The sequence below is a fragment of the Ricinus communis genome, chromosome 8, assembly GCF_019578655.1.
Source record: "Ricinus communis isolate WT05 ecotype wild-type chromosome 8, ASM1957865v1, whole genome shotgun sequence".
Lineage (NCBI taxonomy): Eukaryota > Viridiplantae > Streptophyta > Magnoliopsida > Malpighiales > Euphorbiaceae > Ricinus > Ricinus communis.
In genome coordinates, this window is record NC_063263.1 from 5,382,151 (window position 1) to 5,396,701 (window position 14,551).

Below are 14,551 nucleotides of genomic sequence, written 5' to 3' on the forward strand. Positions count from 1 at the left end.
GAGGTCGCCTAATCTGTGAGTTAAAGTCATTTAATCATTGCACTATTTCTAAGTCTGATTTTAATATACTATTTTAGAATTTATGCTTAATATGATTGTTAGTATCGCAATATAAATGATTTCACTTGATTATTGATTATTGAAAATAATATAAATATTATTATTAGTAATGTTATAATAATACAAACGTTATTATTTTTTCTCACGAATTGCACGTTGTTTTACCCTAAATCTTTAATCTTTATTTCGATATGTATTGGATGATTTCATTAGACAATGATATTTATTATATGTGATGATTTCGATTTGGGGATGAGGCTTTCGTAGAACATGCCACTTGATGGGTTACATCAGGACCGCGTGCGCACCGGTAATGATCATGGACGGGTAATAAGATTTTTATGGGTTCGCCCTGGTCGAGCATGGCTCTCTGGGCTGATTTGAGTAAATTGCAGTAATAAGATTATTATGAGTTTTGCCCTGGTCGAGCATGGCTCTCTGGGCTGATTTGAGTGAGATGCCGGAGTAAAGGATCCTGGTCGAGTTTCGCTCTCTGGGCGCCGGCTTATTTGAATATTAAGTGACTGGACTGGATTTAAGGACCCTAGTCGAGCTTCGCTCTCTGGGCGCCAATCCTATTAGAATGAGATGCCAGAGTAAAGGTCCCTGGTCGAGCATTGCTCTCTAGGCACTAGTCTTATTAGATCAAGAGAGCCAAAAGGCTACTAGAATTTGGAGATTAGGGTTCTACTGAGCCACTCGTCCCGTAAAAGTAAAAATATATTTTATTTATTTATTTATTTATTTATTATGGTATTGATTATAATATGAGTTGTATTTACGTGCATGGTTGATATACTGATTCGAATGATTAATGTTTTCTGTGAAGACTGCAATAGTCTCTAGATTATTTGATTTTAACTCACTCTCGAGACTGACAGTCTCAATTTATTTTTTTTCAGATCCGTGACTGTTTGTCTTCCCGGGACTCTTATCTAGTAACCCGACTCCTTCATCATCGGGTGATGTATTTGATTTGGTATGTAAATTAGTAAATCTTAGATTCTCCGCAGTAGTAATAGTAGATGTATCAGTTGTAAATTTTCTGAGATTCGGGTCTCGCCTAGTTCTTCTGGCAGACCGATTTAATTGTGTAAAATTTAATGTTACTGTAAATTATGGCGTTAATAATAGTAAAAGTTGAGATGAGATTTGTTTGAGTTGTGAGTGTCAGGCTTACTACAGGATTCGGTGGCCTTACGCCTACCCATTCCTTAGTGTCGGCCACGGGCCCACGAATGGGGTTGTGACAACAGTCATAAATAAAATAAAGGAGGAATGTAATTGAAATTTATTTTTTGTAAAACACAAAATATTAATTAGTGCACCAAATAACAAAAAATAAATAAATCCTAGAAAGGATAAGTACTAATAAACTCACGACTCGCTAGAAGATGGATCTTGCTGCGAGTCATCACCAGGGTATTGGGTAGACTGGCCAGGGATATGCTGCTGAATGTTCTAGGTCATCCCCTGAAGCAACTAGCGCACGGTATTCTCTAGCATCTGAATTCGCTCGTCTTTGTCCTACAACTAACTCCCAACTGAATGGTAATGTCTTTAAGCTGTCAAAAGCGTTACTCGTCAATCCCACTAGTGGCAGTTGTAGAGTTCGAGGCATCAGAATGATATGAAAATGTCATATTCTTCTCTGTCCCATATATGTATCAACTATGTGAGAAAGCCTGAACTATATCTAACAAAATTCTCTCATTCTCCTCTTGGGATAGTGGCACTAGATTACCGTCTTCATCGTAAGACGCATCCGCCTAGCGTTCCTCAAGGCTTTCCTACACAGTCATTCAATGTAATATAATATATAAAATAAATAAATAAAATAAATTGGAGCTACTAAATTAATTAATTAAATTAAATTAATTAAATAAATTAATATATTTTTTATTATGCACTTACCCTAACTTGTCTAGCACGATCATCCACATAGTGCCTCAATCCATCATCAACTCTAGTCATGTGTGTCTGATTAAGTAGTCGGACCTTGCCTGAGGGTGCACCTTCAGCCCTCTCCTGAAAATATAAAATAAATTGAAATTTTCCATAACTTATTAAATTAAATTTAAAATATAATTCATAATAGTGTTACAATCATTCTAGCGTACTCCTGAATAGAGATGGAGCCACAAGTGTGCCGTGTTGGCCCCGATCCAGGGGCTCTTGTAACGATCCAAAACTAGATCACATGAGATATTGTCTGCTTTGACCCTTCATTGACCTCACGGTTTTGTCTCTTTGGCGGGTTCGAGAACTTTCCAAGAGGTCACCTATTCTAGAATTTCTCTAAACCAAACACATTTAACTTTGGAGTTCCTATAACTCCACAGCCAAACAACCAAAAAGCGCCTCATGTGATTAGTTCCAACTCTTTAAATATATGTATCAACCATTTTCTGCCCATTTTGATGTGCAATTCAATTCATTCATGTACCCACGTACCTTAGAGTGCTGCCATCCTTGAAGCTTGCCAAAAGCCGATCCTTGTCCATGCATCCTATCCTTGCCCCGGCGTCCACTTTCCAGCACTCGTCGGACCGCTTCTCTAGGCCAAGCTATCACATGCCTACCAGCTTTCGCCTGGTTCATCCTCAAACTACACATCTAGTGGAGGGGTCCTACTCTAATACTATTTTTAAAATTTTTCTGAACCAAGCAAGTTTAAATTTGGAGTTCCTATAAATCCATATCCAAACAACCAAAATGCGCATTCTTCAAAAGCTTCTTAGATCTTCAAAGAGTAATGCAAAAACTAAAGCTAAGTATTTGTGGAAGATGAACTGTAAAGAGTTGCAGAGAGAGATATAATGGACAAATACATATTGAATTATGTGTCCATGTCGTATAACTGATCTCCACTACTTGTAGTGAGTCCTTTTGCAAAATTCTTCTCTAAGCCAAATACTTCTAATAGTTATCTTTTTAACTATCCCAAATAGAATAAATAACTTAAATGTAGTTATTCACAATTACATAATAACTAATTAGTTTCTCCCGTGGGCATTGTATTTTTCGACTAGGCTTGACAATTAACAGTTCATGCGTCTTTATTTCGAGTCTCAACAACATCAGTCCAATTTAAGCCCATTCATGAAGATTTAGCTCATATTCTCCCTTTCTGATAATAAACACTTGAAATTAGATATAAAGCTAAAGTGAAGTAATAAACACATATTTTTACATATTATATATACAAAACATATCAATAAATTACTAAAATACTTTAAACATATATACATCAACCTATCAATAATCATTGATGAAACATAAAAAAAAAAAAAAATTAATCATTAACTAAAAGGGAGTTAGTGTAATGGAATCCTATTTGTAAAACAGTCAACTCTTGATAAATCTATGTGAGCATAATTTTATTAGTTAGACTTCATAGTTTAATTAGTTTAATTTTTTAGCAATTCATATCTCTTCTTGTAAAATGCATTTTTTTTATGTTAATTGTCATGATTAAAAGGAGTGATCGATTTTTTCAAATGAATCATTTTGGACTCCACCATTTTGTGGAGAGAGATCGACCTCTACATCCAAAGGCAATAACCCTTACTAATCTAGCAATAAATTACTGATTTATATTACTTATTAGCCAACTGTTATCTTAACAATAATATGTTCTTTTAATATAATAATAATTAAACAATTTTCGCAATTGAAATTTTACATAGAAGTTTCAATCTAATAATCAAATATCACAGTTACATGATAAGAAATTAATCTAAATAATTTGTATTGTAGATTCCTATCCTATGTAGCAAGTAAGAGGATGCCCACACCATCGGTTAAAAAAAGAAATAGCAAATAAAGAAAAGAAATTTGCCTTTTAATTGCGTGAATAAGTTAAGGCACTGAAACTTTTTTCTGCCCACTTTGTGTAGTTCACAATCCTCCTCTATATACTCTCAAAGGAGGGAAAAAGAGAATAGAAGGAAAAAGAAAAAAGAAAAAGAAGGAAGAAAATCTTGTGATAAAAAAAAAACGTCAAGATTGGTATTGTATATGTTTCTTCCTTCATCTTTCACAAGGAATGAAACCTAGAAGTGAGATGAATGAAGGCATCTTCATGGCAAGGAATTGTAAGACCACCCATTGGATGACTGAATCCAAACTCTTCTTCAGCTTGTTGAAGCAAATCCTGGAAAGAAGGATGGTTCAAGTATGATATTGGAACAACAAACCTTTTCCTTTCTGCTTCTCCAACATAAACTGCGACATGACCTTTGGGTACATTATTATTAGATTGCTTCTTCAGGATTTGCTTTGCGGTAGTTATCATGGATGGCAATCGGATAACCATTTCGGATCTGAGTGGTGTTTTTTGGCTATTTGGTTGAGTAGAGAAGAAAACGGTTGAAGCTGAAAATTCTGCAGACGAAGATTAACTCAAAGAAGAGAAAAAAAAAGAAAAAGAAAAAGAAATTTCAATTTCTGTAGGTTAAGCGGTGCACTTTGACATGTATTTATAGATAAAACTTTGGCAGCTGGGTTATGAAGTGTTAAGAGGACCTGTTCTTTTGTATAAAATAAAGATTCATTATCAATCACGAAATAAAATAAAATTGATACCTTAATGTATATTTTCACAGGAGAAGTCTTTCGTTCTCTTGTTTTATTTTATTTTATTGGATTCACCGAATATTATGGATAGCATCATTTTACAGTCTCTGTGAGATAATAAACTCATCAATATTGATAAATTGGGATGAGAAAACTCAGATTTTAGGTTTTCTTTATTTCAATCTTTACGAGTCTCAGCAGATTCTACTTTTGATAATTTTAAAAGTTACTTTTAAGTGCTATTGAAATATTCAGATTCGAATTCTAGTTAGTCTGATGTAAAATTGAATTATTATTGTTTTATTTATTTATTATTTTATATTCATCATGAAAATGAAAATACACTTGGTGCAAAAAAAATTCAAACCTAAACTTTTTTATTTTAAAAAACAAATACGTTTACCATTAGATGATTTTATTTTATTTTTAAAAAAAAGATGGTTTATCTACTTCTCTTAAAAGTTAGATTTTAAAAAAAAAAAAAAAAAATCTAGTTCAAAAATTTGAAATAACTAACAGCTATTTCTCACTGATTAAAGTGTTTGTAAAAAACAGCAGTTGATAGTTGATTTACTTACAATCAGATGGTAATTGTATTAACTCTATTGTATAGCTTTCTATTATCAGCGATCAACTGATTTGATTTTTTTTATTCATTTGAACATATTATTTTTATTAAAATTTATAATAATAATTTAGTATAAATTGGTATTATGTAATTAAGTTTTTATAAAAATAATAAATTCTATCAAATTTCTAAAAGCTATTTTGTTGAGGATGACGTGAAAAACTTTATTGATTCTTCTGAGATAGGAAAGACAAAAAAACAAAAGTAATAAATATAGCCAATAAAACTCCTAGAATTTTATCTTATTAATTGGTTGTTATTGTAATGTAATGACATCATAGACAAGCTAAATTTTTGAATTCTTGTGAACAACATTTAGGTCAAAATTATAAACTTAAGTAAAACAGAAAAACTTTTAATGTAAAACAGGAAAAACCTCACAAATATTTTGTTTCAAAGATTTTTAGAATGGAAAAATAATAAAGTATTAATTACTGTTTCTATTTTGGTATCCTGTGGATGGATGCAATTGTACTCTTCGCTGCTTTTATTGACCTGGTGGTTTTGTACTTAGATTTCATTGTTTCAGAGACAAATCAGGATCCATCAATCCAACTCTTCATCAAAACATTTGACCCTTCAAACTCAAAATTCTTTTTATTAACCCCTTTGATATATATATATATATATATATCAACAGAGTATGGACCTTGTTGTCAAGGAAAACTTAAAAGGAGGTGCAAATGCTAACTTTAATTAGAAGGTTCCTATCTGATAGTTTTAACCAGCACACAATCGAAAGAAGAAAATTAATAATGACAGACACCTCACAGGAAGGAAGGCAAAAAAGAAAAAAAAAAAAAGAAGAAAACCAGTGAGTTTGGACCAAGTTTTCAAAGGTATCTTTCGTCTATTTAACAGCTCTAATACCTTTTTTTTCTTTACAAATGAATTTCAGGTGTTTAATATAAATAAAATCCGTAAGATCTTATGTATTTTATTTTAGATTTAAATTTAGTGTGTTTAAGTATCAATAAATTCTATTTCGTTACAGGCTAATTCAGACTTTATTATTTTGGTGATAATTTAATAAAATTTTAATATTTTATAGTTAGCTATCATATATTTTAGAAATAGTGTTAATTTAAAAAATTTAAGTAAAAAACTTCTAATATGTAAAAGTTTTATTAATGTAATAACACAAAAATCACCTCAATTGATTTTTAATTATATATAAATTTATTATTGTAAATATACTTGATATTTTATTCGGATTAGAAGTAATTCTATATGTAGAAAAATTTATTAATTAAATATAATATTAAAGATTATAATAAAATGATATTTTTTAGAATTTGAATTATTGTTAGTAGAAAATTAGTATAACATTAAATATATAATTAAATATTATTTTAAAATTGATATTATTATTTACTTAAAAAGATAATTTATTAATTAAAAGTATAGTAAATCATAAAATTACATTTCAGTTTAGATTTTACGTGTGAAATATAAATACAAATATTAAAAAGAAAATTTTATAAGAGAAAACAATGATATATATCAAAAAAATTATTTTTATGTCTCAAGATTTATATATATAGATCTTCAAATATGTTTTAGATTAATGAGTTTCTATTTTTATTATAGTTAAATTCAATTTAAATATTTTATTTCTCTATTTTATTTTATTTTAGTTATTTTATAAAAACATATAATTATAATATATAGAAAGCATTTGTAAAATTCAGATATTAAATACATTTAATCAAAAAGTTAATGTCATTCATTCAAGATAATTCAAAATTTCTTAAAATAATTTCTTTTTAATTTAAAATAAATTCCTAATTAAGTAGCAAAAGTAATTTTTATAGATTCAATGTAAGTGAAATGAATTTTATAACAAATATATATATATATATATATATATATATATATATATAAAATATAAATGTAAATTTTTAATATTAATAATGATTTATAAAAATTATGAAAATCTTATTTTCGAATCTCTTCATTTACAATGTAGCAATATTAATAAAATTTATTACGAGATTATCTATTCCTATTAAGCTTATAGCAATAAGAGAAAAATTTTTTATCTAAATTTGATATATATCAAAATTAAGAAAAAATAACATATATATATATATATATATATAAAAGTCTCTCAATTATATTCTTGTAAAAAAGAAGTCTATCCGTTTACTTTTCTTTATTTCTGTTTTTTTCGTTATATTATATTAATATCAAATAATTATTAATTTAATTTATTTTAATATTAAATGATTATCGATTTGATTTATAAATAGAAATATAAAAAAAAATTCAAAGAAAAAAGCAAATAGCGCATAGAAAAGAATAACAAACAATTTATAAAATTTTTCTTTTCTTCATTTGATTGCGTCAATAAATTTAAGGTACTGAAACCTTTTTCTGCCCACTTTGAGTGGAAAAATTTACACTTTGTATGTACTACACAGTCCTCCTCTATATTCTCATAGGAGGGAAAAAGAGTAGAGAGAGAGAAGGAAAAAAGAAAAAGAAGGAAAAGAAAAAGTATCTTGTGATAAAAAAAATTGTCAAGATTTGCTTGGTATATGTTTCTTTCTTCATCTCTCACAAGGAATTAAACCTTGAAGTGAGATCAATGAAGGCATCTTCATCACAAGGAATTGTAAGCCCACCCATTGGATGATTGAATCCAAACTCTTCTTCAGCTTGTTGAAGCAAGTCCTGAAAAGAAGGATGATTCAAGTATGATATTGGGACAACAAACCTTTTCTTTTCTGCTTCTCCAACATAAACTGCAACATGACCTTTGGGTACATTATTATTTGACTGATTTCTTGCATGTAAAGATTGCTTCCTCAGGATTTGCTTTGCGGTAGTTATCATGGATGGCAACCGGATACCCATTTCGGATCTGAACGGTGTTTTCTTGGATATCTCGGTTGAGGAGAGAAGAAAATGGTTGAAGCTGAAAATTCTGCAGATGAAGATCTTGGGTTAAGCGGTGCACTTGGGTATGTATTTATAGATAAAACTTTGGCAGCTGGGTTATGAAGTGTTAAGAGGACCCACTCCATCAGAGTGGCACATGGCTAGGAACTGTTTTTTTTGTATAAAATAAAGATTCATTAATAATCACACAAAAATGAAATAAAATAGAGATACATTATCCAGCTTAATTAATATTTCCTATTGTATTTTCACAGACAAGTCAGTTTGGATCCTTTGAGTTTTAATTCTAACATGCTGCATACTTGTATTTCCTTTTTCTTCTTTTGATTCATTGAAATATTATGGGTATTATGAATGATGCTCTTGCAGTAACTATCAGTAATAACCTCTGAAATTCATTACTCTGTAATTTTTATGAGTAAAGATATCAAATCACTTCTAATTAGGATCAATAATATTCTATTAAAGTTATAATTAAATAAAAATATATTTAAAATTAAATAATTAAAATAAAACAATTTAAAATTTTGTAACTGAAATAAAATTAGTGTAAAATAATCACTATTGATATTATTATTTCCTAATATCTTAATAGGTGAAATTCTTATTTGATATGATATTAGAGTATAATCATCAATAGTTCTAGAGCTTGATTTTGACTAATATTTTATTAATTTAAAATCTGAACACAAAACAAGATAGACTATACTAATTTATACTTTAAAATTATTGTTAAAGCATAATTGGAAACTTAAATATTTAAAATTATTCTTAAACTCAAATGGAAAAACAGATGGATAAGCCAATTTTTTATAAACAGAAGTTGGTTCCAATTTATGCGTGAAGTCTTGTTATCCAGCAGAGTCACATCCTGTGGTGATGATGCAGGAGAGCCCACCTGTTTGTTGAGAGAGCTGGTCCAAGTATACACGCATCAACGCTAGACCTGGCGTCACCGCACTTGGACTTTCTAAACTCCTAAGTCTAAGCAGACGGCTGCATGCTGAAAAAGATAACCAAAAGAAAGAAGAATATAATGCTTTTCTAATTTGGGTGTAGAAACAAGCTCTCGTACTTGGTACTTACTTAGGGTTTCCTTAATGTTAGCTGTTTTTCGAGGTGGAAAATAGTTTAGGAACACATCAGCATGGCCACCACTTGATAACCCCAACCGACCAAAACTTTTCTTGGTTAGATGCTTTTATACAATCACCGAAGAATGTAGAACAAATGTGGACGACTTGATTGCATATGAAAAATTGTATTATATTAAATCGGGGTTTAGTACAATGAAGTCCTCTATATTTATCCTATTATAAGTGGTATAACAGTCAATGATCGTATTAAATTGAAATACATTTTTATGCAGTTTGAGACTATAAAATTTATTGGTCTGAAACTAAATTTACTTGATTAATTAGAAAGGATAACTAAATTATTGTAACGGATATGTCAAGTTCGATAAATAGTCTTAAAAAGTTTGATAATAATAATAGTATTGATACGCAATTCTATAAAGAATTCATGTATAATGATATTATTTTCGAATAGAAATTTCTAACTTTCTAAAATTGAAATCTTAATAAACTTTAAAATTACAATAACTAATTTGACCAATTAAGCTAATTAATAAACAAAAAATTAATTTGTAGGTTTTACATGCATTATTTTTATGTAAATTGTCCTTATACCTTGGTCACGAGTCCTCACCTTGTAAATTCTAATGATTGTGTGTGTGTTATTTTTTAGGGAAAAAAGGAATATGATTGCATATTTGATTTCATGCGTAAATGGGGAATCTCTTCTTATGGTAAAGTGGTCCACTATTAACAAAATCTGTGTTAAAGAAATAGTAATGGTTGAAAGGAATGAAGACCCTTTCTTATCTCTCATTATAATTAAACAATCACATGCATATGATTTTCCACGAAGATTTGCGGTAGGAAAATCCACGTGATTCCATGTGCATGCATTTCGAAGCCCAAGGTTGCGGCTCCAAATGAATTTGTCTTCCACACACCAAAGAGAATATCGAAAGTGCAGTTTCTATTGCTCCAAAGTTCCACATCTTCGATACCATTATCATGATATAAATATATCTCTTGGATCCATATAATTAGCCTAGTTGCTGAACTCATATGCCATATGACATGACCCTCAAAGAAAAATCTTTTAATATGACACAGTGAACTAGAATGCTCGATTCAGGACTATGTCTTTGTTTATATATATAAAAAAAATCGATAATATATACATTTATTAATTTTAAATAATTAAATATTTTTAATTATTTAATAAATATATAGTTGCAGTGTATACATTTGATATATATTAATAATTACTGTATGTATTAATTATCATTACAACTAAGATATGAATTATCTGCATTTGATTTGGTATACTACTAGTATAAGTATATAACTTTTCAGTTTGTTTGCAATATTCTCAGAAAATGGAGAAGCCTTCCCCTGGTACAATATAATGTTAGTTCGTCTTTATAGGGTTTATGAATCTCCATGCAATCCCCAATACAGAAGGGGCTTGCGTCCTAATGTTTGGCATTTTTGAATATGTAGTCATCGATCTTCAAATTGTATGTTTGTGGCTAGCTGAATGCGTTGAACACTTTGAGGATTAAGTTAATTAATGCTTTTTTAAGATAAAAAAAATAATAAATAAATAAATAAGAAATGACAATATTTTTTTGAAATCAATAAATAAATAAATAATGAGTTACGTGCTCTCAGTTATCTTTTTTCTTTATGAAGCTTCCTTTCAGTTATCAATTCCATTTTCATTTTTTTGTTGTAATCAGTTGAATTGGTGAAAGCAAGTTTGAAGAACGAAATAGTGTCTTTCCCAAGCAAAGGTCGAGAGATGGACTTAATGAAATTGTTAATTATCTTCTAATTAATCTATTTTTTACCTTCACTTTCTTTTTTCTTTCTCTTTTTCCTTAAGAGGGTTTGATTCTGACCTTGTCTAATCTTTAATTCTTTATCAATTTTAATTATATTTTAGTGAAAACTCTTTGAATAATTAAAAAATTAAATAATTTTTTAATATTTTTTTATAGATTATTTCTAAATTTAACCTAGTTGATAACTGCTTTGATAATAATAATAATGATGCCGTGACGAGTTTAAATTTATTTGAGAAAAAAATAATTAAATGCTAATATTTCGTTAGAGAAATTATAGAATGATTCTTCTTGATGTCCTTACCGTTTAAGAAAAAAATATTTAGAAAGAGTGAGACACCGGTTCACGAACAAGATACTATCATTATCGCTTGGACAATTAGACATCCAACCCGTAACCGCAATGATCCAATTGCAAGAGCTTGCTATTTATAATATTTTCTATTTTATTTTTCTTTATTATCATGAACTGGAAATTTCCATTCATCGTCTAATGATGTTTATTAATTTAAGTAAAGCAATTTGTTTAAATAATTAATTAATTAAAGTCAGAATATGCTATGATATGCTTTATTCCAATAATTGTACTTTTTGTTACTAATCCATTGTATGAGACCGCGTTTAATCTTCTTCTGATTCTCATAATTCAGATAGTCTGTTCTTACGGTTAAGATTCTCTATAATTTGGTCTCATTGGACCGAATGTGCCTTCTTATAAATAAACAAATTATTCTTAGAATAGATAGGTCTTATCCTGCACTGGAGTACCAGTTATACAAATGATTATAAAATTGCATCATTATTTTTTGTTCCATCTAATTAGATAATAATTGTTCTAAGAAATAGCATTAACTATATTTTAATATTATATTAATTAATAAAATAAATTTTTATTAGATAATAATTTTAATTATAGAAAATAATATTTTTATATATTATATTTATTAATAAATTAATTTTTAATTATATAATAATTCTTAATTTTAAAAAATAATAATGTCAATTATTGATAATATTAATTTATATAATATTAGAATTAATAAATAAATATTTTAAAAATAATTTTTATATTATTACAATGATAAAAAATTAAGAATATTTAAAAATAATTAGTCTGCTAGTAGTTTTTTAAAATATTATAAATCAATATTAAAAATTGAACAATTTATGAAATTGTATTTATAAATTTGATTTTATAATCAAAATAATAATAACGGTCGTGCAACGCACAAATAAACGATTAATTTATATAATTTTTATTGCAAGTGTGCTAAATATAAAAAAAGTATAAAAGAAAATCTTTCAATTTTACTTTTTTAAAATTAAAGTATGTATACTTTTAAAATGAAAAAAAAAATGATCGCCACAAAAATACATATTTTGTTATTAAAAAGTTTAGATTTGTAAAGATTTAACTATTTTTATTTTAATCAACATTTATTATCGTGTTGCCCATGTCTGATGATGTAGATTATAAAGTTTAATTTTTAATTTTGGTGTTTAACTATCACATTACAGTAGAAGAAGTTATTAATCCAATGAGATCGATTTAACAGTTAAATAATAAAATTATGAGTTGCTAAGGTTTAAATTCATATTATCAGACATGGAGAATAAGATAATATAATAAAATTATAACCTATAAGAAATAGACCCTATAAAATTCAAGAATTATAAATTTCAAGATTTTAAATTTTCAAAAATTTAAATTTTTACAAAATTAACAGACCATTTAAGGATAAATTCTTAGATAGACTCAGTCTACCACGTTATCCGTAGACAAAACTAATTGCATAATAATACATGACATTAAATGTTGTATTTATATTGATTGATTTATCTATTACCATTAACCATCATAATTAGAAATTAACTAATACAAATACAATATTTAATAAATAATATTACGTGTTACTATATAATTGGTTTGGTCTATGAATGACTTAAATAGACTGAATCTATTTAAAAAATTTCTGACGTTAAAGCCGATTTTAGCTAAGAGATAGGAATCCAAAATGGAGGCTTGAAAATACTGAGAAGGGTTTTATTCAACATTAACGACTTCAAACTTTTGTTGGCTTCTATGCAAAAATTTTGTTGGTTGATTATTAGTTATTTTAAAAAAAGAACAAGATTTTTTTGGTTCTATTCAGCATTTTCTATAATGCTTTTTGGTGTTAATTTTGTTCGAATTCAAATTTGATTCTTTAGATTAAATAATTTAATTAGCTTTTCTTTTTTATTTATTTATTGAAGAATAACAGAACAACTTAATCAATGTTAAAAGTAAAACTAAATATAATCAAGAAATAAACTTTTAATTGAATAGTAAAAAATTTATCTTCATACTCTTTGATCACATTGATAAAGCTCTTCCAATATGTAATGTGGTCTTTCTCGATAATCAATACGCTCCATTTATTGGCTATAAAAAATCTCAATCGGCTCCTAATCTTTAAATGTATGGATAAAAAAATTCTTACTAACATTCTAGACCTACTATGAATATATTTAAAAGAAAATTCAAATATCACCATCAATTCCATAAAATTAAATACATAAACTCTATAGAGAGAATTAAGTACTCTTGAAAAGAATTCAGAAAATGTTAATAATAATATTAGAGATTTAAAAGGCTTTATTTATTGAATAAAAGATAATAGTATAAAAATAGTAAATGAATGAAAAATAATAAGCAACATACTAAAAAGAAAAAGAAAACAAAAAGAAACGAAGATGTAGCTAAAAAATAGTATATCTACTATCAAGTTTTTGAAGTTATAATTTTATGTTTTCTCATTTTAATCTATATATGGGATTTCATTTGTGAAAATGTTATGTTAGTATTAAAAATTATGAGAATATTAATAAAACTACATTAAATAATGATATAATTTCCCCTTATAATGTTAAATTCAGACTAACTGTTTTAAAATATTTATCAATAGACAAAAAATTAAATGTATTATACTTACAAAAAATGTATAATAGAGCATTAATATAACAAAACTTATTTGTACAATAATTTAGATTCTTATAAAAATAAGGATAACTAATATATCATGATAGATTTATAAATAATAAAAATTAGAATATCATGATTTTCATAAATTTGCTGTAATTTTGCAATTTGTAATTAAGTTGTTTAAAGCTTAGAGAATTTTATAATTAACTTTAATTGTAAATAATGCTTTAAGTGACTTTAACAAATTCATAAATATTTTAATGACGTCATTGTTGTATTATTTAGAATTAATATTAAATATTTATTTTAAAAATAGTACTCCTTTTTTTGTCAGATAATTTTGAGATACTAAAAATATTAAATGTCATTTGATTAGAATATTTAAGAGAGATTTAGCTCGGTAGACTTAAAATAAGACGAATTAAGAAGAGAGTTTGACCTCCTTTAATTTTTATTTGAAAGACACTTATATATGCCTAAGGAATGAAAAATGGCT

The 14,551-nt window shown here is 27.4% G+C and overlaps 2 protein-coding genes across 2 annotated transcripts; both read right to left on the bottom strand.

Moving 5' to 3' along the window:
* Window positions 1–3,883: 3,883 nt before the first annotated feature.
* Window positions 3,884–4,615, bottom strand: LOC125370803 (auxin-responsive protein SAUR21-like). The gene has a single exon (XM_048377588.1). It carries the CDS (start codon window positions 4,376–4,378, stop codon window positions 4,100–4,102), a length of 279 nt encoding a protein of 92 aa, XP_048233545.1. The 5' UTR covers window positions 4,379–4,615; the 3' UTR covers window positions 3,884–4,099.
* A 2,963-nt stretch (window positions 4,616–7,578) lies between these two features.
* Window positions 7,579–8,386, bottom strand: LOC107262439 (auxin-responsive protein SAUR20-like). The gene has a single exon (XM_015728308.3). It carries the CDS (start codon window positions 8,123–8,125, stop codon window positions 7,826–7,828), a length of 300 nt encoding a protein of 99 aa, XP_015583794.1. The 5' UTR covers window positions 8,126–8,386; the 3' UTR covers window positions 7,579–7,825.
* Window positions 8,387–14,551: the final 6,165 nt, after the last annotated feature.

Bases quoted from the DNA above. Each gene is read 5' to 3' on its own strand.
- LOC107262439 (XM_015728308.3), bottom strand. From the start codon at position 8,125: ATGGGTATCCGGTTGCCATCCATGATAACTACCGCAAAGCAAATCCTG.
- LOC125370803 (XM_048377588.1), bottom strand. From the start codon at position 4,378: ATGGTTATCCGATTGCCATCCATGATAACTACCGCAAAGCAAATCCTG.